We start from the raw sequence: 25,482 nt of genomic DNA on the forward strand, positions 1-25,482 counted from the left end.
TTTTCCCAATAAAACCGTGTATGTGTAAAATTGGATTATTATAAGTATACCACTACAAAATAAATTGCAGGTCAAAAGATCAAAACAAGAAGGGTAGCGAGATAAACACAGATTAATAAAACAAAAATATAGCCCATTAACCACCAATTGACTGTTGGTTCAGTGGTGATTGAGGCTGAACTTGGTAGGGAGGACCTGTGTTCGATCCCCCGCAACAACAATTGGGAGGGGAATGGAACCTATCCACTCAGAACTCGCCCCGAATCCGGATTAGCCCTAAGGGTGAACCGGATGGTACACCAAAAAAAAATATAGCCCATTAACCGCAATAGGAGCTTGAAGGAAAATTAAAGTCATACCACATAATGCAAAAGTACTGTGATATAGAGAAGAAAATTTCCAGCTACTAGCTAACTGATTGTGAGACGTTAGTTTTATTAGCGTTTCAATTTCAGTCTATTAATCCACCTTAAATTTTATTTCAGCTCTTTGTCAAACTCTCCTAATCATTTAAGTTGACTTAAATTAGTAGCAACTAATCACTTAAGGTGACTGAAAGTGGTTGCCAAACAGAGCCTTAATACTCGACCTGTTTTGACCAGACACGTTTGCCAATGCACAACTTTGACCATCAATTTCTTTAACTACATATTATAAAAACTTATAAAAATATTAATATTTGAAAATATATATTAATATGAAGCCAACAATATATTATATACTAACATTTGTTTCATATACTATAAATAAAATATGGTCAAAGTGAATTATGTGAATAGTGCAAAAAGTCAAAACAGATCGAGTATTAAGGGACGGAGGGAGTATCAAATATATTGTACATCGAAATTGTTTTGAAATTTCTCGTGCCCTAAATTACTGTACACCAAATTTCTCGTACACTAAATTGCTTTGGGTTGCGTTGGGCTGGACTTACCCGTGTGGCCGTGTGAGTATGAGACCTCGTTCTTCCTTTCTTTTTTTTTTCTCTCTTTATTCGTCATTCTCTGTAGTCTGTTCATTCATTCTCTCCTTCTCCTTCTCCTTCTCCTTCTCCTTCTATATCTGGCGATTGTTCTGCGATTTTCTTTGATTTTTGCTGCGAATTTTTCTGCGATCTTTTGCCACGGTTTTTCTGTGGGGTTCTTCATTGATTCCACTCCTTAATCAAGGTTAGTTTTCTTCTTTTTCCACTGAGTTTTTCTCGCCTATCGCTTCCCGTTAGGTGTAGCTTTTGCTTCATAGTTTCTTACGGAGTAGTAATATAATCTCCCTCCTTGTATCACTATGTCAGTAAGATAGTAACACGATTCATCCTTTTTTTTATTTTTCGAAAAAGAAAACTTTGAGAAACAACTGCTAATGTTAGGAAGGAATAGGACATTACGCATTAAGTTTGGGTGGTTTTAGGATATTAGGCCTAATGTTTATCAGATAATAAGTTTTCTATTAGCGTGCTTCTTTGGGTAATTAGTTGTCTAAGTTTATGAATATGTACCACAGGGGTTTGATCAAGATTGGGGATTTAGGGTTCAGTTTAAGGAATGTTGGTACTTACCTTGGAAGTTTGTGGTTGGAAATTGACCATTTCCAGCATGGAACATCTTAGTGTTGTACTGTTGCTTTTGATCTGGAATATGTATTTGAGTTGTTTTTATGACTTTACATCCTGGTCACAGAATAGCAGAATGCTCTTTATGGTACAATCCTAAATTGTTTCCGCAATACTCTGTATCTAGTTTCTAATATACGGCATGTTGGTGATTATCGTGAACTCATTAAAGTGAAGCATATTCAAGTTTAGGTTAAAGAGAGAAGTTAAAGAATTGACATACTTGACGTTGGTCTTCGTGCAGCTTTGGGTCTTTGGTGACTGTTGCCTTGGAATGTGAAGGCATACTTGGTTCATGTTATTACTCATGTAACATTAGATTTATTCTATATATGAACAGCATTATCTTGATTCATGTTTCTATGTTTGTGTTGAATAGCTGACATGGAGGAGGGTAAGGGTGTAGCCGTTACATCATCATCATCTTTGGCAGACGCTCCCGTTCCAGATAATGCAAATGTCGTTGAACCATTGGCTACTGACAGTAAGTTGAGTTGCTATAATCCTACATATACTGCAGTATCCCTATGTTTTTTGTAAGAAACCTGTGACTGTGCTGAACACAAATTTGAATAATAGCTTTATAGATTATGCGTTCTCGAATTGGAAATTGTATGGATTTTCTCACAGAAGGAACTTGACTTAATTTTCTTTCCCCAGACTTGTAGATTCACTGCTATAAATTGTTCAAGACATCCATTATTCTATTGTATTTCTAGAATTTTAGTCGCCAATTACGATGCAAGAGCTTCATTTTCCACGAAAAATGATAGTTGGAGGGTAATAATTAGATTATTTTCCTTCAGCTTTAGGTTCTTACAGTGAGTTTTAAGAGGAGGACCAAGCAAGCCTGCCTTACCTAGGTATAAGATGATTCATATGCGTCAAAGTCTATAATTAAAAGTGGTTGCTTCCTGGCATTTCGGCAGTATGTGGGTTTTTATACTTTTGTAACGTTTTCATGCAGATAATAAGGATCTAGTGTCTCCTGCAGTCCTGCTCTTTGAATCTCAAGATTTATTAAGATCAAAGTCCGTAAAAAGTTGGACTAAAATGTTAAAGCCGATTAGGCAATCGCGCATAGAGAGACTCATAAATTGTTAATGTGGCATTATTGTAGTCTGGCATTTTTTTGGAACTCACCTTGTTGGAGACTAAGAAGGATTGCTCTTGCCGGTTTCAGATGGAGGTAGCTTATCAGATGATGGAATTTGGTTGACTGACTGTGATGAGGAAGCAGATGAAGCATTTTATTTAAATAGGGAAGGGAAAAGGAGACATGAGGAATTCTATAATGTATGACCAATTATTACCACTTCTTGATTCTACTCTCTTCCCCTTTTGTATTTAGCTGCGTGAAGTTCTTTCTATTGACCTGCTAGGCTGGATATCGAGATGGTTTATCAGCCGGAAAAAATGATGCTGCTCAGGATGGGTTTAATCAGGGTTTTAAGGACTCTGTGATGATTGGTTACAAGTGGGGCATTAATAGGGGGGTAACCAGGTAAACAACATCTATGCCTAGCTGTTAGTATTTTGGTACCCTATTTTGGTGATGTTTCTAATGAGTTGTTAGATCCCTTGAATATCTTAAAAACTATCTCTCATTATCAGTCCTCCTAAATACCAATCCAATAGTTAACAAGTTATTAAAATGTGTCCGTGTCCTCAAAAGACATAGTTGAACCAGTGGAGGATGTATTGTTGTGGGCCTTGTGCCAGCATTTTTTTAAATCTTTTCACTTCCTTTCTTTATTCTGCAATCTTGTTGTAGTGCCTTAGTTCATATCCCGAATGAGCTGAAGCTGAAACTTGTTGGAACTGAAGAAAAGAAAAAAGAGTTTCAGAACTTGTATGAAGCTGTGGATTCAATTGGAACAGAAGATGCATTGAAGCTCTTCTATGATGATATCCAACGAGGTAAATCAGTTGAAAGAAAGAAAACTGTTGAGTCTGATTCCTCAATCTCCCATCCAAGTGGTTCCGAACATGGTGATTTGGAAAGTTATTTTGAAAAGCTAGACCTACTGCTCAGAGAATCTCCCGAGGTTGATGTGCATCTGGAAGTAAATAAAAACAGAGTGTCTTAAGGTTGTACACTTATAGTTACATTATATAAGTTGAAATTGGCTTATAAGGAGTAGAATTTTATCAGCATTACTTGGTGTAAGACTTAACAGAAATGTGGATATTCACCAAATGGAATGAATTGTCAAGTTATTACTGCTTTGTCAGAATAGAACATAACATAAATTGTCTACTTGGTGCCTCAATGCTGCTAAATTTCCTCAATATTTTTTTTTTTGGAATGTATCACCCTTTCAAAATAATAATGATTTAGGATGGGTTTTCCCGAGACTTCTACTTGCATTGCATGAGAGAGTGGAAATGACTAAAAAGTTGTAGAGGGCTTTTTTTTCCCTAAAAAAATCATGTCAATATCCTTAATTATGAAAGATTAGATAACAGCTATTTTTGGAGGGAGCATAATTTATGATCAACTATTGAATGTTTAATTTGTATGATAAATATTTTCTGATGGCATTTATAGCTTAATGATGAGCAGGACCTGAATGTTGAGGTAAATAGCAGAAAGTGTCAGACCTCTGTATCGCGAGCTATATCTTTAGGGTCCTTTAAAGAAGCTTGTTGTTGATAGGTGTTTTTAGAATACCATATCAAATCAAAGCAGAGATGGAACAGGTGAGACAGTTTCTGCAATCTTCCATTGGAAATTGACTGTACTAAGTGTATAATTTTGTCTGGTGAGTTTGTAGAAGGATGCAACATGTATATAATCCTACAACCTTTAAAAGCAAGGAGTTGTGTTTCACTATTCATTCAATAGTGGAACACCTAAAATGCCCTTCAATTTCTACCGATTTATCGTTTTTGCCCTCTTAACATCTTGCTCCTCCACGTTGCTTCAGCCTTAGACCCTCTCTTTACGTTCAGCCTTTGACCTAGGTCTTTCGTCCTCTTCCTTTTGCTTGCTCGAGCTTCCCCTTTCTCTTTCCTCCTGCTTCTCTTCTTGGTATAATCTCATCCCCATCTCCTACTGAAATTTTGTCGACCACACAATTCACGAATGAAGGGAGGTAAATATCGCAAAGATTCTCTGCCTTTGAATTGTAAGCTCTTCAGATCTGAAATTGTTATCATTTTCAATTGTTTTAAAAGTTTCTTATGCAGAAAGCTGAAACGGCAGCAAGTGAGACGAATAGGGCATCGGTTGTGGCGTTGAATGCTGAGATTCGTCGACTTAAAGGTTGATTGCAGCGATTGGCTCAAAAAAAGGGTGAGTTATTATTCTCAATTTTGTTTTGTGATACCACTGAACTTGATTTTACTTCAACATTTAATTGTTTGGTGCCCAAATTTCCCTAATTTTGTCAGGTTATATTCGGTTGTGGCGTTGAATGCTGAGATTCGTCGAATTAAAGGTTGATTGCAGCGATTGCTGCATATTTGTACAAGTAAGATCATCAATTACTCTTGTTCAGTATTTTAAAGTACGTTGGATGATAGTTTAATTTCCTCTCTTGCTCAAAATGTAGGGGAAAAGGAGTAATTTTTGAATGGTGCTTTTTAATGTTTAATCATGATTGCATATAAACTTGAGAAATCGTCGAGTTTTTCCTTTTGTTATTGACATATGCTACCTAGGTTAAAAGTAATGGACCACATTTTGTCTTTGTGCTCAAGGCTTGTTAAGCTCAAGTGAGTTGCAATGTGTAAACCTTTTGTGAAGATAAAAGGGTATTCTGATGTACTGTAATTGGCTTAGAAGAATTAGGTAATTTACTTTGAAGCGATAGTGCATAGATCAATAATGTCTAATTGCCCAAAATTACCCCCCAAAAAAATCGCGATTTCAAATGTTTGCTCTAATTAGTAATAGGGTTCATGATTACATACTGTAAATTGTAAATGGGCAAGAAACAAACAATTCTTGAATGAGAAAAAATGTGAGTGAAAGATCTCATGCGTTGAGATAGGTCCATGAATCTAAGATATTGTCCTAGCACCATGTTTAGGGTGTATCTATTTGAGGTTTTTAAAAGCAATTAGCCGCTTGAGTAGAATTTGGTACTTGAGCCAAGTCCACAGTCTCTTTAATGTCTAGGTGTAGGCACTATACTACGAACCACTATAGTTGTATTGAATATGTCATTAGTGGGCAATGCTAGAGAAGTTTTCAGTCAACTATACAACTTCTTTGCTTAAATTCCTATCTCCGTATCCACGATTTTATGTTTCTTCACTGTGTGCACTAAATTTGGGTGAAGATTTGTTTGCCATTCCACGACACACCATATGAACTTAATCTAGGTGGAAAAGGAGTTTTCTGGCTTATACAGAGAACTTCAATTTGATATTTTCCATTCACCATGTTTACAACATTGGCTACTTTTCCTAATAAATTCCGCAAATTCACAGACTTGGAGAAGATCTCGTAAGTCTATGCTGGAAAGAATGATCAGTGGCATGATTGTTAAAAGAGCTTAGCTACTAAAGGAAATTGATGATCATGAAGCAAAGGTGGCAACCATATGTTCTGCAATGGGAGAGAGACCGTTGCATATTCAGCAGGTAAATAATTCTAATACTTGGAATTTCCCATGACTATTTGTCTATTTGTGAACTATTTGAATTGGTACATTTTGTTTTATTAGTTGTCATTGTAATCTTCATGCCCTTATGTTGCTTTTACTTGGATGCCCTTCAGCAAAGCAGTTTGCGGCTTTATAGGGTGTGATGTCGATGAACTCCATCAACTTTCGATAGTAGAGTTCACAACTTCTTTTTTTCGTTCAGATATTGCAAGAGGTTTTTGCAGCCAACAACATAAGGTAACCTGATTTTTTAGCTTATTCTGCTAAGGTGTTGTATATTTTAATCTGGTCCTCGTTGATTTCAGTAAGGAGATTCAGTTATCTTTTCCTGCTTATGTGCAGAAGTTAACCTTAGGTAACTTTGCATTCAGAACCTACGGTCTCCGTATCTTTTCTGGATGATCAGCTAGAATAGTAAAAAAAAAACGAATATTTGATTAAGTCTCAGGTGGGATTGTTGCGTATATACTGCTATGTTTTGAAACCAGAAAAAGGAAAAAAATTGTCATCCCTTGTACATATTATGCTATCCACATCTTACATTAAGTTAGTATGAGACCTTCTTATATACTATTATGCCCGTGTACTCCTATTCCTCAACAAGACTTTGTGAAACGGTCTTCTGTTAGTCGTCACTAAGCATGCTTAACTTCTGGGTTTTGACAGTAGCAATTCTCAGGTTTTTGTCAGAATCTCTTTTTCCTGATGTACAGATGATTTCGGGATCAATTCCAAACTTCCGTAATGCTGAGGGACAAGATGTGCTGCTCTTTATTGACAACATTTTCCGTTTTACCCAAGTATGGTTTCCTGTCAAAGAACTTCTCTACTCATTGTGAATCTTCCGTGGATTGATCCTCTTGATTATGCAAACCCTTTTTTTTGTTGATTCTAGGCTAACTCAGAGGTGTCTGCTTTACTTGGATGTATTCCCTCGGCTGTTGGTTACCAACCTACCTTGGATACTGATCTTGGAGGTCCACAAGAGTGTATTACAACGACCAATAAGGGTTCTATTACTTCTGTCCAGGCTATCTATGTGCCTGTTGATGATTCGACAGATCCTCCTCCTGCTACAACTTTTCCTCATTTGGATGCCACTACTATATTATCCCGACAGGTAACTTACTTGAAGCTTATTTGATATTTGCAAAAAAAAAAAAACTTAGATAAAAGGATTTGTCATACTAGGTTCTTGTCTGTGTCTTTTGAGCAGTATGTACCTTGTGTTGAGGATCTTTGTTTAATATAACTCAAATCTCTCTCTTTCTATCTCCTAACATAACTCAAAACTCAAGTCACTGTCACAATTCTCATTATTATTTGTCTTGTATGCACGTCATACACAAGGGAACTCTCCTAAGCATATAAATTTCATGTTTTCAGGGACATTTCGAGCTGCCAAATTGGTATCTGTAGCACCTAAATAGAACTAAAGAGCTGGTTTGTTCTCTTTCCTATTCATGTCCTGTATTGTTTTCAAGCTTTTATTTATCACCGAAGTCCATGTAACTGACCTGATTGCTTTTTATTTTACCCTCTATTCAGGATGATAATACGAGCTTCTCACTGATCGTCCTAGGCTTTCTTCTCGCGTCGAGACATCTTGATCAAGAGGTGTAATTTCTATTTTTGTTTGCATTTTAATAATTTTGATATCTAGGGTTGGGTTTTTTATGTATTTTCTTTCCTCTTTTCCCTGTCTATCGCTCTTTTTTTTTAAAATGATTTTTCCATCTCCCGCTCTTTTTAAATTTTTAAATGATTTCATGTATTAGCAAGAACAGGATCCTGTGTTCACTTTGATGTAATTATTAGATTGATCTTTCTTGTTGCATATTTTATTGCAGTTCATATTAGTGGTATAAGATTTGGTATATAGTATCTGGATTGTTGGATGAGGGTTCACAAGGTCCGCACTGTCAGCAGTAACAGTTCATGTGACAAGTTTTACGAAGTTCCATGGAGTTGCAAAAACTCCAACAAAGACGATTGTGCGTAATCTGAAAGAATACATGGAGAAGAAGGGCTTACCAAAAGGGTTGGCTCTAGAGAGCTGCAATATTCTCGAAACTGCAGGACATGGGGTAGTTGCTCCTCTTCACCAGACGCTGCAATCTGCCATTAATGGGAATGATTCAGCATTGCCAAATTCTGGGACAGTTATTTGGGTCAGTTGCTCTATATTTTCTCCTATACAGTTTGTGGAATAACATTAAATGCATAATAGCTGTCTGGGATTCTCTACTTTCAATTTCTGGCATTTGTTTCACTAAAAGCTCAATCATTTGATGCTATTATAAGTTGGTATTCTGTCAACCGGAGTGTTTTTAACTTGTGCACTTTTCTTCTGCCTATCTGACAAGTGGAAATCATACTCCGAGTACTCTTTTAAGCTTCACTTGCTGAACAAGTTTTATTGAGCTTTCACTATACCACATCCCATGCTTAGTAGTGATACCAACCAATTAGAATCCAAAATTTGGTGGGAGCTTGCCATTGTTAAGACCCATTATGTTTCAGTGTCAGCACATTGACGTTGCCAAAGCGATCAACCTGATTTTTCTTCTTTTTTTCTCTATTCGTAAAGAAATGATATTAAAAAATATGAAGGACGTGTCACCCCTTTACGAAAGACGGGCTAAAGCCAAAAAGCCCATGCTTCTTCTAACGTGTATAGTGCTGATATTTTTTGTGGTAATCTAGGGACAAAAAGTTTGAGTATATTTGTGAAATTTGAGTATAGTGCTGAAGCATTTGCCTCAATTTTTGAGTATATTTCTAACTATATTTGTGAGTATATTTCTAACTATATTTGTGAAATTTGAGTATAGTGCTGAAGCATTGCCTCAATTTGTGGTAATCTAGGGATTTTAGTTGATTTCTTGAATACATCTTGTCTCTGGAACACTCGAGCATAAGCTCTGGTATCTAGGATTTGTTTAATTAAAAATTATTTTGCAGTCCAATTTTTAGGGTTTTGTTTGGTGTTGTCCATTGTTCTGAATTTCTGTAATTTTCTCGCAGATTTGAGGGAGATCGCGTCAGCTTTTGAAAACGGGTTCTTATATTAAGGAAGCACATTTCTGGTTTAGCTAATTGTCACTCACATAGAGCGGGAGGTTGAGCAACTTCTTTGGAAAAAAATCTGGTGGCAAACAAGAAGAAAGGAAAGCTCGAACCATCTGGGTGTCAGAAGCTGATAGAAGAAGCTAACAAGAATTACATGTTGTTACTTGCGTGAAAATCTTCTTAACTGTGGAATAAAAAAGAAATTTGGTTCACTCTACATTCTAAAATTATGGGACCCTGAGTTGATTTAAGTTTCCGAATACTCTTTTTCTGTTTGCTTCATCTGTGTCCTATTCGTCCGTGTGTTTGTTTTGTTGCCTTTATAGCAGAAATGGGGTTTTGTAATCTGAACATGTTTTCAAACTCAGGATGTTCATAGAGATCGTTCGGGATTCTCTGGCCAAAATGTCCATCCCCAGCAGTAGGTCGCAAGAGGTCCTGGGATCTTAAGTTCCCTTCCATCGAACTTCAACGTGTATGCTTGTCAAAGTGCCGGGGATAGCTTTGAGAGGCCGGGGCAATTTGGTAGTAGAGAGAGGCAGGGGCAATTTGACAATAGAGAGAGGAAGGGGCAATTTGACAATAGAGAGAGGCAAGGGTGGGCAGGACACAGTTTTGGTGAGGAAAGAGAAATCACCGAAACTCAATCCAACAGAACTCGGGAAGCATTTGTGTGAGCTTGGAGATCAGTTGTTTACAGGCACCTGTTACTCCAATCCTAAAAACCACAGAACTAAAGAGCCTAGGCCAAAGGTTAGCCATTTTCGATTTCTTAGCTTGCTACTCCTAACATTTACCAATAAAGTTTTCTTTCGCAAAGTTGATCGCGTTCTTACATGATTCTTTAACTTTGACTAACAGGTACCACCAGCATTCAATATCTATCAGCAACAGGCAGTTGACTTCTTTCTGATAGTCTTTCCAAGATCACCTAGAAAGATGCAAGTAAAGTCTGCCGAGCCAATTCACTGGCAACACACAAATTCGGTTAAGTTTCTACTGTGGGAAAAAACATCTATGGGAAAATATCATCACAACAATTTCAGAAGTTACAGCAAACATCGTTGTAAGAATCCTAACAGTAAATCTACAAAAAACGCGTAAAGCAGGTGTGAGCTGCAGAAACTGGTAGGTGGCATGGACTTGATGTTGTGTTCCCAGTAGCGCGTTGCTACCTAAAAGAATGCTTAACAGGGACTACAGGAAGAGGATGACTGATGCCCAAGCTTTGAGTAAGTGTTTTCTCATTATGTTCTTTGGCTATTCAAGGTTCTGAGCTGGTGTACCATATATTTTAATCTGTATTTTGACTTGAGCTTTGAATTTACCTAATTTGGTCAAATAATGAGGCTTATGCGTACTTCATGTAACATTTGCTTAAGGAAAAGCTTTTGTAATTGATAGCCAAATCACATGTGAGTTCTGTCCTCACAGCTAGGGGCGCAAATTGCATGCTCCTCGGCATTACAAACACCCATCTTCTTCAATCTGCTTTTAAACTATAACCTATTATGAGCAGCAAACCATTTCTCTTTTCCCTACTGACAAGATCTGCTGCCTCTCTTTGCTTTCTCTGAGATTTCATCCCTTCCATTTGCGAACCCTACCTGTCATCTCTCCTCCGCCCCCTTAACTTTTCTCTCCTTTTCAGTATCCTTGGATCATCAGGAAATTGGTTTCATCAAGGTAATTCTTTCTCTTTCTTTTAATAATTCAGCCTGTAATTAGTAATGGTGGTCTGAAGTTGATTGGTTGGGAGTACTTGATCGATCGTCTGTAATTAGGATTTATTTCACATTCGGAATTTAAAAAGTTTAAACCTGTAACAAAACCTGTAATAATCATCAAAACGATTAAAATGTGTGGGTTATTTGGACGATTGAACAATTGGAAAATTTGAAGCTGTTTTTGTTAAATCAATTTTTGGCTAACGATTTTCGGAATTTAAAGAGTTAAAACCTGTAATAATCTTCAAAATGATTAAAATGTGTGGCTTATTTGGACGATTGAACAATTAGAAAATTTGAAGCTTTTTTTGTTAAATCAATTTTCGGCTAACAAATTCATAGCATTTCTGAATTAAAATCCGACTAATTATGTTTAAATTTCTTCAATTATTACAGCTGTTTACCTCAAAATCGATCAATTTCTTCAGTTCCCTGGATGAATTCGGAGAGAAGAACAGGTAATTAAATTCATGCGAAAGAGTGGGAAAACGACTGTCATTTCTGTTCAATTTCTGGTTGAATTTTCATCAAATCATTGTTAACCTTGTGTACATCGAATCTGCATTTCAGCAATTACAAAGCTCAATCATACAGAAAGAACAACAATATTGAAGAAAAGGAGGAAGAAGAAACTTCAATTACTGGTACTGATCCTTGAAGTCGTCGCAACACCCCAATGATGAAGAATTAAAGTATCAAAAGTATCTATTATTTGCAAGATCTTCAAAAGTACCAGTAAATGCTAAACTTGACCACTTAAAGGTACTTTTCTTTTACTTTTAGTTGGTTATTTAAAGCATATTATAGTCTGAAATATAAATTACCCACAGCAAATGAGTTCCTCCAAAATTTTGCTTCTGAATTGTGCTGTTTACAAGTTTGTGTATGCTTATTAATGCTCTTTTCGTTGGCTTCCTTAAAGTCTGGCATTATTTATCGGTATAGTGGTTGATCATAAGGCATATGAAACTGTTTAGCATGACTTCGTGTTTGTGAGGTCAACACGAAATAGAGAAGTGGGGAAATAGTCGCGACAGCTGCTTGTTTTTGAGGTAGTAGGCTTGTTGAGTTGTTTTATGCTTGCTATTCTGTCTTATTCTTTCTCTCAGGTTGGATACCTTGATTATTGCAAGAAACGAGGCTTTGTCACCTGCTATATAAGCCCCTGTCCACCAGCGAAGGGAGAAGAATAATTTTATATTGTCATATAGAGACACAAAAAACACCCAGGCGAGTATTTAAAACATCTGAATGGCTTCCTTACATGGTTTGGGAAGGTAACAAGCAACTACAACTTTCTGAAGGCATTACGCAAGTAGTTCATTCTATGTCGTCTAATTCGTAAATGAAAAACGTATTTAATACACTTTTCGATTTCATATGTAGTAAGTGTTTTTTCTTGTAAAGTGACTTTCAAATTGTAATTATTATGACTAATAATTTAATATTTTTTTATTTTGCTAACTTGGGGGACGGCGCGCGTTAGCGCGTCGGCCAACAACTAGTTGAACAAAAAGCAGAGAGCACATGAGTACAGAACAAGCCCAGGTGAAAGGATTAGAGAACCTGTGAAGCAAAACATATTTGACACAAATACCCTCACAGATAGAAACTCAAATTTCTTCAGTTAAATAGTTAGATAAATTACTACAAAGTATCTGCTAGGCCAAACATCTTTGACCCAAATCCCTTCACAGTTTAGATACTCAAATTTCTTTCAGTTAAATAGTTAGATAAATTACTGCAGTACATGAAAAGTTAAACTGCTTTATATTTTGGTTGCCCTTTTGCAATGCCAATGAGCAGCAGATACATTTTCTCATCTATATACAATGTGAAATAAGTAGATGGTAGAATTTAAACATCATAAACTAACTAGAGGAATGTTATTGAAGACAAGCTTGAATGAGTCTTTCATGGTCAAAACCTGATGAATTATTCCCGATGGAAGACTCAACCTTTGGTAGAGGCAGTACAGCTTCAAAGGCTTCAACTAGTAGTGCTACCTTCCTCTTTCGTGCTGGAGTGAGTTGGTTGACTGTCTTCTGTAATGCATGATCAAGCATCCACTCCTCCGCATTTCTCCTATCATCCATCTCTTGGTGCCTCAGATCCACTTTTTCTGCTTCTGGGTCGGGTTCAATCTCTAAGAAGTTTGGTCCTCGTGGATTGAATCCTCTCTCTTCATCATATTCGTCTTCTTTCTTGCATCTCATCCCTCTCTTTAGATTGTTGCAGCTTTCCTGGTTGGCATCAGATTCTCTGTTGTTGGAATTGCATTTACCCACTTCTTCTGTCCTTTTACTATCTTCCATTCCTGCTGTTTTTTCTTCTTCAACATTATTCTTGGAGTCAAATTTGAACTCAATTGAATCACTCTCTTCTTCAGAATTTGCAGCCTCAGTCTCTTCTTGTCCTGCAAGGGTTGCGACATCTTCACTTTGATCAGTACCGTCTCGATCATCATTATTGTCCATGCAAATTCCTTCCTTTGCATCTGAATTTTCAGTTATTTGTGGTATGCCTGTAATTTCCTTGATTGAATCTCCTTCTCCCAGGACAGGATCAGCAGGATTGTCTTCTCTGATTTCTGCATTTATGTTATAGTTATATTTGTTTGATTCATCACCATCTGTTCCAACTGGCTCCTGATAAGAATCAAGGTCTTCGTTTTGAGCTTCCGGAATTTTCTCAACGAGGTCAGAAATAATTGTGCCCTGCTTATCAGCAGACTCGTTTTCTTGCTCAGTGGCATGTACAGTTGCTTCTTCTGCCTGGGTAGAATCCTCTTCAGCTACCTCATTTTTTGGTCCAGAATTCATTTCATACTTTTCTTCTACCATAACTGGCTCTTCTATGTTCCTTTCACCTGCACCATATGTTACTAAGTCAAGCTGCTACAATTACCATAACAGAACTTGATATCTATCTGAAGTGGGGCTAAGAAATTACTCCTCTATTCCTGATGAGTTGGTTTTATGATCTTTGACAGCAGACTTTTCGTAAAACTGGAAATCTTATACCACCTACTCACCTAGTATCTTTTAAGATACAATATCTAACATCTAACTATTATTTTCATATTCCAAACAACATGACTATAGTCACCAAGCTATCAAAACGTGGAGACTAGACGTTTATTTTGGATGAGAGAAGTACCTGTCTGAGTATCTGGTAAAGAATCAGCATCACTGAAACATAGGTACTCCACAATTTCATCATAAAAATATGGTGGGTATTCATAGTCAACACTACTGACTGTCTCAAAATCAGGTTTATCTTGATCATTACTCTGATTGCTCTGAACGTAAGTTTCACCGCTAGTACAAATTGTCTTCTCTTCTTCCCACTCTCTGTCAGAGGTTTCACAGAAAAATGCATCTAAACTGACACTAGTAGCGCTCTGAACAGGTGTTGGTGGATAATATTCATTTGTAGGACAAAAACTCAAGTCTGACAAATTAGTTTCTTCACTTTGATCAATCTCAGAGCGCGGACCATCTGATACGCTTTCAGACACATGTGTATCAACCCCTCTATCCGGAACATAGATTTCAACAAAGAAATCCTCATTTTGATCCCCTACTCCTCTCCCCTTACACTCAGAACGCTTTGCTTTACCTTTACGAGGTGGAAGAATTTCCGGTCTGTTAACCTTCAGAGTCTTCAGCAGCCTGCGTTTTGAAGACATGAAACGCTTCAAAGGAGGTGCACGGTTATGGTGATCACCATTAAGAGAACAATGGTTATATGAGCAGACTCTTTTTACTGATCTTCCTTCAGATTCAGTTGCTCCAGGCTTGAGTTTAAGGTAAGGAGGAAACTTTGCATCTTTCAGGGTTGATGAACAGGTTGTTGTTATTGTTCTTGCACAGTGCTTAAAGCTGGGGGCCTTTGATAAGGTCCTTACTACTTTAAAACTAGATGTTTTCGCTACTTTGTGCTGTTTTGAGCAGCTGACCTGAGTTGCTTCTTCCTTTCTTGCCTCAAAACTACTTGTACTCTTCATATAATTCGGCCGAGTACAAGGAGACTTACATGATGATGGTTTTTTGAGGCTTGCTGCAACATGGGTAGGTGGTTTTCCGGGATGGCGAGACACGTCATGGCCGCTTTGACGGAGGCTAATCTCGATCGGCCGAGACTTCTTCATCATCTTGATGGCCTTCAAATCCGCCCCTTGACCCATATCATCATGGTTATTATGGAAGGAAGGTTTGGTGTTGTCTTGCTTTTTCCTAGTTTTGATGGTGGTTTTATTACAAGGTTGGATACCAAATTTATTGTGTGTCACCTTTCTTTGGACCATTTTCAAAGATACAAGTATGAAAGATTGTTTTTTGGGTTTTTCTTCTACTTTGCTTAAGGTAGGAAGTTCGTTCAAGGCAAGACAAGATTTTACTAGTTTTTCTTGAATTTCCTATCAACCAAGATATGCTTTTCCAAGTTTTTTTTTATTTAATTTTTTTTTTTTTGTTAATTTTTTTTATTTCTATTAATTTTTTTTATTGAACTATTTTCACGCCCGGCAAGTTTATTAGACCTCCCAACACAAACTGAACTCTAGAACTACTCAAAAATCAAAAAAACAACAATAATAATAATATATTAGCATTTAGAAGATGGGTCACACAATATGAGTTCTGAATATTTTGCTAACTTTCACACGGTCTTTGATAAGAATTAAAATCCCAAATTTTAGTGTTTTTTTTTTTTTTTTTTTTTTTTTGAAATAATCCCAAAATTTAGTTTGGTATATTAGTTTTAGTCGGTGGACATATTTTGTCTTGAATTAACAGAATTTTGATATTCTAAAGGTGTCAACTTTAGAAAATGCTTAAGATAAGGAGCATGACGCCGACCTTCACTAAAATGGGATACTTTATTTCTTTCAAATGGGGTCATTTTGGTGCAATTTTAGCACTGAATGACATTAAAAATGCTGAAATGAGGCCATCTTTTGTCTTTCTAGAATTTTCAGAATTTGGTATGATGGAAAAGGTGGGCTGGTAACTAAAGTAAAGTAATGGTTGGTAGTGCTGCCTTTTGATGACCTATTGTTACCTCTTTACGACTTTACCATGGTTTATTCTCATAAATCAAGCATAATCTTTTTTACTATGTTTTGTTTTATAAGAAATCAAGCATCATCTTTGTAATTAAGCCTCTGTTTATTTTAGCTTATTTTAGATTTAAGTAGTTCATATAAAGTATAATCCGAAGTAATAAATTTGAATTTAAAAAATTCAAATAATTTTATATACTCAAGTTCACGGGATAATTTAATATACTACGTATAGATTTCGAACCCACGGTGATAAAGGGACTAGAAAAGTTAAGTTACGTCAGTCCCATCACTAGAGAGTAGAGAGTAGAGACTAGATGGGAAAATTGAATTTACTTTAGTCCCTTTAATTTGTTTTAGTAAAAAAAAATCCTCCTACAAAAAAGTATCCTCCAATAATAATTTTAGTTTCCTAAAAGTCCGTTATAGACTATAGTACAGTACATAGGCTTGTTTGCTTCAATTATTTGTCTAGAATTTTCAAGTCAATCGATATACATCATCTTTAAATCCATACCAACATAGATAGGTAGTGAAATGAGTGAACTTTGTGGAGTTGAAGCTTTTTCAAGGCACAAAAAGAATGTGATTGGATCACGAGGCCATCGGGTTCCATTTCCTGACAAATGTCTTAGGGAATTACGAGCCTTCAATCAATAAGTGTGATCTTTGTTCGTAATTAGTAGTCACGTACATATACTTTCTATATTTCACAAATGTTGCATCAGAAAACAAGTACTATAAAACAATATAGTAAGAATTCGACAGGAATTACAGTTATAAATTGTAAACTATAAACATCATAGTAAGCTTCAACTGTGGTTTGCGGAGGACATACAGATTGCCCAGCTGATCCTAGCATAGGCAGTGACAAATAACTTACTTCTTCGTTCACGATAGGTATAAAAGAGACAAAGATTTACAAGAAGAGGAACCATCAGAGGACTTGTTTTGGCATGGTCAGAAATTAAAATCTATGGCCTTTTATGGCTACCAGTAGTAGTACAAGTAATATGGGAGACGTGAGGAAGACGACATACAGAAAAGCTTGATAAAGAGCATCATCCTTCTCTTCAGCGCTTCCTAAGTTATAATCTTCTTTATCTTCAACAAAAGCTTCGAAGTAGCTCTCATAACCAATGTTCTTGGGTGGAGCACTTGATCTAACTTTCATCATCTCCATGGCCTGCCATATTAACAACATAAATAAAGCTGCTTATATTTCTATTTTAAATCGTTCCTAAATAATGGAGCAAGACGCTTTCTGTTTAGTTTGTTAATTTTTTATATTTCTAATATTACCCTTCCCTTCCTTGATCATACCTTGAACAGAGATTTCAAAGAAAAACTACATTTATTTGTCCATGTAACAATTTAAATATTGAAGATGTCAACTTAAGTCCTTATAAAGAAACCTAAACATAAATGGCCTATTATTTAAGGACGGAGTAAGTGTAAGGACCTAAAGAAAACACATTCAGAACTGAATCTCATTTTCAATTTTTATGTCAAATGGAAATCAGTTGACAAAAAACTTCATTTCACTTTGTGGTTCCTTGTTTGAAAATTTAGAGACAGAAAATGGGGAATAGAGAGGAGAGGATGAAAGGATAGGAGGACGAAGGTGAGGAATAGAAAGGAAAATGTGGCCGTCTTTCCGTAATCCTTACAAAAGGAATATATATATTCTACCCTTGGGAAACTAAATTCAACTTCTCATCCCTTCAGAAACCAAGCAAACGAATGGCAAAACCAGGTTTTCTGGAAAATGATTTCTGCCCAACAAATCACAACCTAGGATCGTTTAGTAAACAAAGTGTCGTATGTCAGAAAGACATAAAAAATTACCAACCAAAAAAGTCAATTTAGTTGACAAATAATTCACAACCAATATTCCTAGCTGCAGATGAATCGTTTAGTAAACAAAGTGCAACATGAAGGAACACTAGGAGAAATACAACTCACCTCGAAGCTAAATATGAACTGTCTTGCCTTTTTGCTCACTTCAGCAGCAGGGTGTGACTGAAGCTTCTCATACATAACTCGAGCTTCTTCTGTCCTGCAGAACAAGCCAAAAATATAAGAAATAAAATACTCGGTATATAAAAATTTGAGGTGTTGGAAGTTTACCACATAAACAAGAACCTAGATCCTAGACTCTTCATAACAATGAAGCTTTCATTCATGAAATATGAGCACAACTAAATTCCTGCACTTCTTTCTATTCTCTTTTTTTATTAACCTATATTTCCTTTGCTCACAATAAAGAATTCAAAATTATCCCATCAACAATAGCAGTAGTAGGTTAGCAGCTTGTAATATCTCTGTACGGAGATCATGAAATAATAAAACTTACGAGTTTTTCTAAATATCCCCAGATGTATGTGAAATAGTTTTCTGTGATAAGCTTGATATCTACGAGTAGAACAAAGGGAGTATTATGTAATATATTATCTTATCTTCAAAATAATTGTTTGAACACTAATGATTGTGTAACTTTGCATCGAAGTAGATAATGAACCCCCCCCCCCCCCCCCGCCCCCTCTTGAATCAAGGTGCAGACACCTTTACGGCTTCACATAAACCATAATGCTTAAAAATAATCCTATGAATGGCGAAGCATAAGCAATATATATAACATATTACAGCACCAGGAGTTCATATAACATGCCCTAATTAGAAGTTTCTCCCTGAATATATTTTCAATGATACAAAAGGTCACAAGAAGAACAGAAACCAATAATGCTCCAGTGCCGAGTTTTAATAATGGCAGGCATGGGACTTTCACATGAGGAGATCACCCCATGACCGAGAGATAGAGGAGCTCATTTCTATATATAACCATTTGGATATTCATTTAAAGGATGTGGAGGATTCAAGAGTATTGAAAGGACATTCTTCCTGGGTTTTTTCATGTAAATCTTTTCTTAATTCGTTGGGTTTTTTCAATTAGCGAATTTCATTCTCAAATCAAAGGTCCCCTTAAGGTGAGAGTTTTCTGGATTTTGGCTTTAAGGAGGCTCAATATGAATGATATACTCCAAAAGCTGTGCCAAAAACGGCTATATCACCTGCCATATGCTTGCGTTGGTGGGCAAATAATGAGTCATGCTCACATGACTTCCTTCACTGTGATATGGTATGCTACCTTTGGAAACTAGTGTTTGCATTTTATGAAGAATCTTGGATTAGACCTTCGAGTATTCAGGAATGGTTGCAGATTCTCTTTGTAGGTTTTGGTGCAGGGAAGGAGAAGAAGGTGCTTCGGCAAAATGCGATTATGGCAATTTTGTAGGGTGTGTCGTTGGAGCGAATGGTCGTATTTTTAATGGTGTTGTCGTCCCATGTGATCTATTCTTGGATAAATTTACTTTATTAGTTTCTTTATGGGTTAAGGCGATGGAGGCTTTCCCACATTATTACTGCATTAAAGATATACAAGGGAATTGGGCAAACTTGTAGTTCTGACTTTAGTTCTCTTCCGACATCCGAGGACACCTTGTCATCTGATGTACTTATAATTTTGATTGAGCAATTTTAATAATAATTTTCTTCTTATTAAAAAAAAGAGTAGAAACCAACAATGTAGTAGTAGGAAACCATAATGATATAATTTTTTCATCATCCAATCCACTTTTTTTTTCTTTTTTTATTTTTAAATGATCATCTGAAGAAAAGAAGTTTAAGACCCTGCACTACAATCTTCGTCTTTGCAAAGTATGTATTGAGCATCTAGTCTAGTCATAATAATGTAGACCCAAAACGTATCCCTCCTTAACTGAACAGCAATCTTTTAGTTCACTAATATTCAGCAGGCAAAGATAATGATAATCCGCTAATAAGCTCAAAAAGAGAACCAGGGTAAGGCTGCTTCATGGAGATCTTCCATATTATACTTCTCAACCGCATCAAAAACTGTTTTGCTAGGCAAACCAGCTGATGGTTGACAAACATGCTGCAATATAATTATGAAAAAGGTAGGCTACAAGGGGACTGCCAATAAAGGTTTCATCAATCGTAAAACAATATTATGAAATTGAATGCATCCATTCACATCAACTAGAGCCATTATCAGCACAACAGATTGACTATCATAAGAGTAACAGATCTCTGAGCATACCTATTAAGTGAATCTTGACAAATTGACCATTGCAATGCAGCCAAACCATGAAGCTTAGTCTGCAAATAATCATTCAGAACATATGAATAAGGGATCAAAGAAAAGTAGCAAGTATTCTAGTTTCTAAACTAAGTCCATCTTACAACACCATGAAGTAATAATACGGCTTGTTATACAGCTTGTAATAATACGGCTTGTAATAATACACCATGAAGTCCATCAACTGTAGTATTCAGGATTTACGGCTTGTTATATGTTAAGAGGAAGTTGTTTACTGCGGTTTGACGTTAACCTTTATTTTCTGTAATGAAATCGGTAATTTTACAATTAAAAAACAAAAACCAAAAAAACTTTCGACTACTATTAGTGGTTGGTTCCCCTTAGACCACTGTTAACCATGGGCAACAAACAACTCCCCGCTCCTCTCTTATCCATGAGCAAAAGAACAATTCCCCACCCCTCTCTCTCTCTCCCTCTCCCTCTCTCTACCCACTAGCTGTAATTCTGTAAATAAGAAAATTAGAGAGAGAAATAAGAATTATTTTTCGTGTCAAAGTATATATATATATATATATATATATATAACAAAAATGGATGTAGATATAATATATATAGATCTCGAAATTTTATGACCGTTATTATTATTTTTGTAAATCAGAAATATAATATATGGCCGTTGAAAAACAACCATTACAAGATACTCCTGACATACCACGTGGCAATGCCACGTGAGGATTTCCCTTTTACCGCACTAAATGCAAATTTTCCCCACCATTAATGCTCCCATTTCTTTACTTTTCAGCAACATTTTACCTCTTGAGAAAATTTTTTCCCCACGATTAATAATGCTCTTACAGAAAATATATCTGCTTCCGGAAGTGTTTAAAAGAGAAGAGGTAGTACAGTACTAGCATCCCACAACAACAACCAATCTTCTTGGGTAATCAACTTCAGCAATGCAACCATACCTACATTTGTTATTGGATGCTATGTTTGCCTAGGCATACCAATCAGTTTAACCAGTACCCCAAAGGAAGCAGTAAAAAGATTTGTTGTTCACAACATTTTTCTTTCTTTCCTAGGTACCCGCTCCACTGAGTCTTACTCTGCTAAAGTGCCAACGTATTGTACTCTTCGGACATCAAAACAATTTCTTTTTTTTTCTTTTTTTGGCAAAATTTCTAATTTTGGTGAAGGATCAACATAGCTTGATATTCCACAAAGAGCATACTAAAAAAAGGGTCCAGTTTCATACTTTCAAACATTGTCTCAAAAGAGATACATAGTAACAAGGCATAAACATAGCCACCCAGAATGGATAAAAAGCAAGATGCTTCTACACATGACATACATAACTAAAAACTTACCTGGAAGGACAACTTATCCATAACTGTTTGATAATACGGTAGTGCGTCCTTCAGCCTTCCTACATCCATCAGGGAGTCACCGTCTTCCAATGCCTAAAAGACTATACAATCGAATTAAAGTACAGAGAAGAAGGGGAAAAAAAAAACTATCGTTCTTAAATATAGTGAGCTGGCAGAAGAAGGGAACAAAAAAAACACAAGTGATGGATGATTTAAATAAATCAGAATCAAAAGACTTCCTCATTTGTGTAAGATGTCAAAGGATAAATTCAATTCCACAGCATAGTAACTGGCGGGGTACAACACTACAACCTATTGCACAAACAGCTACTTCATGTGTTTCGAAGTAACGTGGTTATGTTAAAAATTGTTAGGATTTCCTCAATGTACATTTTCAAAATATCAACTTTTTATAAACTTACTAATTAGAAAACTGGAGATATCATAATAGTGGTCCAAATTGTGCATCGCAAACGTGGAAGTCAAAATGTTGTAACTATTTTAAAACAGAGGTAGTATAAACAGAACAAGGTTGCTAATGCCTTCCAAAGGGGGATTTTCCTTTGAAGTACTAGCATCAGATACTTAACCAGCTACCAAAATATGTTTTGGTATAATTTAGAAGCATAAATGCATGAACAGCATGACTAGTGAAGTAATGCCAAATCTCGGTATAACCAGCCTGTTAAACTCATGCTAAAGAAGACTAAAGAGTAAAGGATATGCACAAAACGTTGTCTCTGAGCATACCTTCTCACATTCTGCTCTTAGCTTAGGGTCCATATTATATCCCATCTTACGCTTGTAAGCAGCAACTAATTGCCGGGATCGAGCTTCTTTAGCAGCTCTATCCTCCGGACTTTCAAGTTCTTCTCCAGGGCGAATAGTCCTACCACCGCCAAACTGTAAAATCATAGATATGTTTCGTTCTCATGGAAAATACAGAAACTGAACTTCAGAAAAATGTTTTAAACAAACAGAATCCATGAAGAAGGCATGTAAATGAATTTACTATCAGAGACAACAAGCAGATTTCAATGACAAAAACAAGCAACAGTCATGCATAATCTTTGGTGGACAAAAAGTTACAAAGAAAAGCAAAAAAACACCCATGCAATGATGATGCACATCGGTAAACATACTTACAATGTAATTAACAACTTTTTAACTAAAAAGACTTAGGAATCAGTAGAACTCCCCCCCCCCCCCCCCCACCACCACCCCCTGGTTGCTATTTTCTAGTATCTAAGTTTCAATTAAGTGTAAGAAGAATCACATATCTATCAAACTGTCAAATGATAAATCACTAAACACAAAGAATCAGCAAATTAATACTTCAGCAAGCACAAAAGTTGAGGATAACAAGATATGAACTCCACAGCTGTCCTTTGGTTATAGGCTACTTAGAAACATTGTATTTATGATATGCTGTCAATTATATCCCATCAGCAATGCTATGGAAGAGCTAAGAAAATCATGTCATACATTGCTATAGAAGAATGAATCAGCTAAATTCCACTTGAGCAAGCTCAAAAAAAAAAAAAGGTTTCTAAATTATATACGAACATAAGGGGTAAAAACCATGATAAGACATTGCAGCATGCACCATACCGTTTTGGAAATGTCATTGGGCCTTGGAAACACGCCCCATGTAGTAACCTTTGGCTTATAAAGATCAGAATTTTCTTCTTGTGGAGATGTATTAGATTCTGAGGATGTTGCACTTCCGAATTTGCTGGAATCACCAACAAGAATTTCCACCTCAGGCAAATCATCAACTGAAAAAGAGTCTGCAACTGGGACCAGACCAGCTGGCAGTCCCCTACTTTTCTTCTTGTCCGCAAAATTTAAGCCCACGAAATGAATCCCAGAAATTTTAAGGTCTCCCTTATTTTCAGTGTTCTGTCCAATATTTCCCTTCCTCAAATTACTTGCACTTCCTCCCTCTGATCCTACAAACAAATTATCCCATGAGCTTGTCAATCACCCAAGACCATATAATTAACTTACAATTCTTTCAAATTCCAGAGCCATTCAGATCCATCGACAATTATTTTGAAGCATATACTTCGTATATATGCTCTTTGAAACGTTAACCTACTACACATACCTGTCAGCTTTGAATTTTCCACAATGCTACTATTGTTTTCAATGGTTCCTTTGTTCTTCTTATACTCTTTGGCTTTCGCCATTGCCATCCTAACAGCTTCCGGAAGGTCCATATCTCCACCAATTACATCACCTGAATATCATCACCATTATAACTCAACCAAATTTGTGTGTCTCACAGTTTGGAACCAAAAGATAAACTACAGCATATTCTCTAAGCATTACCACGCAACTGCTCCATCTCCTCATTGCTTTTGTCCTGACCCGGTTTTCCTTTATTCTTATCATACTCTGCGGTTTTCTCCATTGCAAGCCTGACAGCATCAGGGACCACTTCCCTTCCGCCATCTCCATACTCTGAAACACAAGCCCATCTTCTTTTATCAATAAAACAATCACATATAATCTGAGGTTGTAATCTTAAACAAACTCTTATAAAGTCCAAAGTCCAAACTACCTGGTAGATTTTCACTCTCTACATTGCTTCTGCCATTGCTCACTACTTCTTTGTTCTTTTGGTACTCTTTTGCCTTCTCCATCGCCCTTCTAATAGCTTCAGGGATCTCTTTTTCTCCACTATCCCCCTCCCCTGAAATTAGACCTCCATTGTCATTGAAAATCCACACTTTTTCACAAAATTAATAAACCAAAAGGTTTACAAAATCATAACACCAGTTTGTATCCTTCTTTTGCTCCAATAAAGCAAAAACAACCACCTATGACCTAACGGTATTTGTCACATTATACTACTTATAAGTGAATTAAGTCCGTAATCATCCTAGGAAATGCTACTTCCCACGTCATAAATATTTTCTATTTTACACCTTGCTCTCTTAGCAAATGTAGTTGAAATTGATGTAACAAGGAATGGTACACAAGACTTGAAATCAAATCCCATCTACCTTCATTACCTTTGTGGCTCTCCATATACACACACTGACACAAACAAAACACATACCCTTTGAAATGATAACCTACAAAATTAATGAAATTACTTCAAATTCAAACATTACCTGAAAATTTCTCATCTTCAACATTGATTTTGTCATTACCCAGAATTCCTTTGTTTTGCTGATACCCACCAAATTCACTTACAATTCCAGCAGATTCACCAACTGGGTCTTTACCATTTTCTTGATTTTTACCCAATTGCAATGATTTTTTATACCCTCTAGCTCCCTCAAGTGCAAGTTTAACTCTGTCTGGTATAGATTCTTTTAAGCTTTCTTCTGTTTTATTCGATTCATCTTTGGAATTGCACACAGCAAAAGAAGAGAATTTAAGGGGTTTATATTTGATGAATTTGGGGTTTGTGGGGCGAAAAGGGGTGGGTTGAAAGGTTTTTGTGGTATGAAGAGAACATAGCCATGAAGATTGGTTGATGGATGACATGATTGTTGATTAGGGTCATTAAATTATGGGTAAATCAGTTGTTTTTGGAGATCAATATGGCCATGAACATCAATTTTTGGGACCAATTTGGTAAGATTTGGGGAATAGTGGAGGACTGGTACGGTAGACGGTAGTCGCAAGTTCGCAACTGGCAAACATTAGTCGGATGAGGCAATTAGCAGAAGGTACACCAGATTGCAGGTAGATCTACGTATAATCGGGTCGTTTATTACTTTTAACCCTTCAAAAAGCACATTTCTACAGAGTAAAATCACATCTTTACCGCTTAAAAGCACCAAAAAAAAAGCATATATTATTAATAATATACTCCCTCCGTATTTTTTTAAGAGATACACTTGGCCGGGCACGGGTATTAAGAAGAATAATGGTACTCCCTCCGTCCCG

At 36.4% G+C, this 25,482-nt stretch overlaps 3 protein-coding genes and 1 long non-coding RNA gene across 11 annotated transcripts; 2 read left to right on the forward strand and 2 right to left on the reverse strand.

The window, feature by feature from the left end:
• Positions 1–963: 963 nt before the first annotated feature.
• On the forward strand, positions 964–4,819 carry LOC110776897 (uncharacterized). 3 transcript variants are annotated; one of them, XM_021981469.2, is made up of 6 exons: positions 964–1,169; positions 1,989–2,093; positions 2,793–2,905; positions 2,992–3,113; positions 3,384–3,529; positions 4,176–4,312. In XM_021981469.2, exons 2-6 carry the CDS (start codon positions 1,994–1,996, stop codon positions 4,187–4,189), a joined length of 495 nt encoding a protein of 164 aa, XP_021837161.1. In that variant the 5' UTR covers positions 964–1,169; positions 1,989–1,993; the 3' UTR covers positions 4,190–4,312. The 3 variants fall into 3 exon arrangements, with proteins under 3 accessions (XP_021837161.1, XP_056685590.1, XP_021837159.1); XM_056829612.1 differs by lacking the exon at positions 4,176–4,312 and adding an exon at positions 4,802–4,819 and having other exon boundaries at positions 969–1,169; positions 3,384–3,700; XM_021981467.2 differs by lacking the exon at positions 4,176–4,312 and having other exon boundaries at positions 972–1,169; positions 3,384–3,869.
• Positions 4,820–7,639: 2,820 nt separating this feature from the next.
• LOC110776898 (uncharacterized) lies at positions 7,640–12,488 on the forward strand. Of its 5 annotated transcripts, XR_008921771.1 has the most exons (9): positions 7,640–7,668; positions 7,774–7,842; positions 8,076–8,396; positions 9,253–10,050; positions 10,159–10,529; positions 10,949–10,983; positions 11,421–11,482; positions 11,595–11,786; positions 12,134–12,488. It is a non-coding gene; the product is annotated as an uncharacterized lncRNA (long non-coding RNA). The 5 variants fall into 5 exon arrangements; XR_008921768.1 differs by having other exon boundaries at positions 10,159–10,983; XR_008921769.1 differs by having other exon boundaries at positions 10,732–11,482.
• Positions 12,489–12,721: 233 nt separating this feature from the next.
• On the reverse strand, positions 12,722–15,691 carry LOC110776896 (calmodulin binding protein PICBP). Its single transcript, XM_021981464.2, has 2 exons — positions 14,184–15,691; positions 12,722–13,893 (listed from the first exon to the last, which is right to left on the reverse strand). Exons 1-2 carry the CDS (start codon positions 15,331–15,333, stop codon positions 12,911–12,913), a joined length of 2,133 nt encoding a protein of 710 aa, XP_021837156.2. The 5' UTR covers positions 15,334–15,691; the 3' UTR covers positions 12,722–12,910.
• Positions 15,692–16,808: 1,117 nt separating this feature from the next.
• Positions 16,809–25,242, reverse strand: LOC110776895 (uncharacterized). 2 transcript variants are annotated; one of them, XM_021981463.2, is made up of 10 exons: positions 24,699–25,242; positions 24,143–24,274; positions 23,911–24,042; positions 23,687–23,818; positions 23,188–23,522; positions 22,327–22,479; positions 21,577–21,669; positions 20,210–20,268; positions 18,055–18,148; positions 16,809–17,275 (listed from the first exon to the last, which is right to left on the reverse strand). In XM_021981463.2, exons 1-10 carry the CDS (start codon positions 25,075–25,077, stop codon positions 17,057–17,059), a joined length of 1,728 nt encoding a protein of 575 aa, XP_021837155.2. In that variant the 5' UTR covers positions 25,078–25,242; the 3' UTR covers positions 16,809–17,056. The 2 variants fall into 2 exon arrangements, with proteins under 2 accessions (XP_021837155.2, XP_021837154.2); XM_021981462.2 differs by having other exon boundaries at positions 23,188–23,528; positions 24,699–25,240.
• Positions 25,243–25,482: the final 240 nt, after the last annotated feature.

The sequence above is a fragment of the Spinacia oleracea genome, chromosome 1 (genome assembly GCF_020520425.1).
Source record: "Spinacia oleracea cultivar Varoflay chromosome 1, BTI_SOV_V1, whole genome shotgun sequence".
Taxonomy (NCBI): Eukaryota; Viridiplantae; Streptophyta; class Magnoliopsida; order Caryophyllales; family Amaranthaceae; genus Spinacia; species Spinacia oleracea.

Coding starts and splice junctions, on each gene's coding strand:
- LOC110776897 (XM_056829612.1), top strand. CDS start 1,994: ATGGAGGAGGGTAAGGGTGTAGCCGTTACATCATCATCATCTTTGGCA. Junction 2,094..2,792: donor TGAACCATTGGCTACTGACA/GTAAGTTGAGTT, acceptor TGCCGGTTTCAG/ATGGAGGTAGCTTATCAGAT. Junction 3,114..3,383: donor ATTAATAGGGGGGTAACCAG/GTAAACAACATC, acceptor ATCTTGTTGTAG/TGCCTTAGTTCATATCCCGA.
- LOC110776896 (XM_021981464.2), bottom strand. CDS start 15,333: ATGGTCCAAAGAAAGGTGACACACAATAAATTTGGTATCCAACCTTGT. Junction 13,894..14,183: donor TTTACCAGATACTCAGACAG/GTACTTCTCTCA, acceptor CATATGGTGCAG/GTGAAAGGAACATAGAAGAG.
- LOC110776895 (XM_021981462.2), bottom strand. CDS start 25,077: ATGTCATCCATCAACCAATCTTCATGGCTATGTTCTCTTCATACCACA. Junction 23,819..23,910: donor GGAGATGGAGCAGTTGCGTG/GTAATGCTTAGA, acceptor GATGATATTCAG/GTGATGTAATTGGTGGAGAT. Junction 22,480..23,187: donor CCAATGACATTTCCAAAACG/GTATGGTGCATG, acceptor ATGATTTTACAG/TTTGGCGGTGGTAGGACTAT.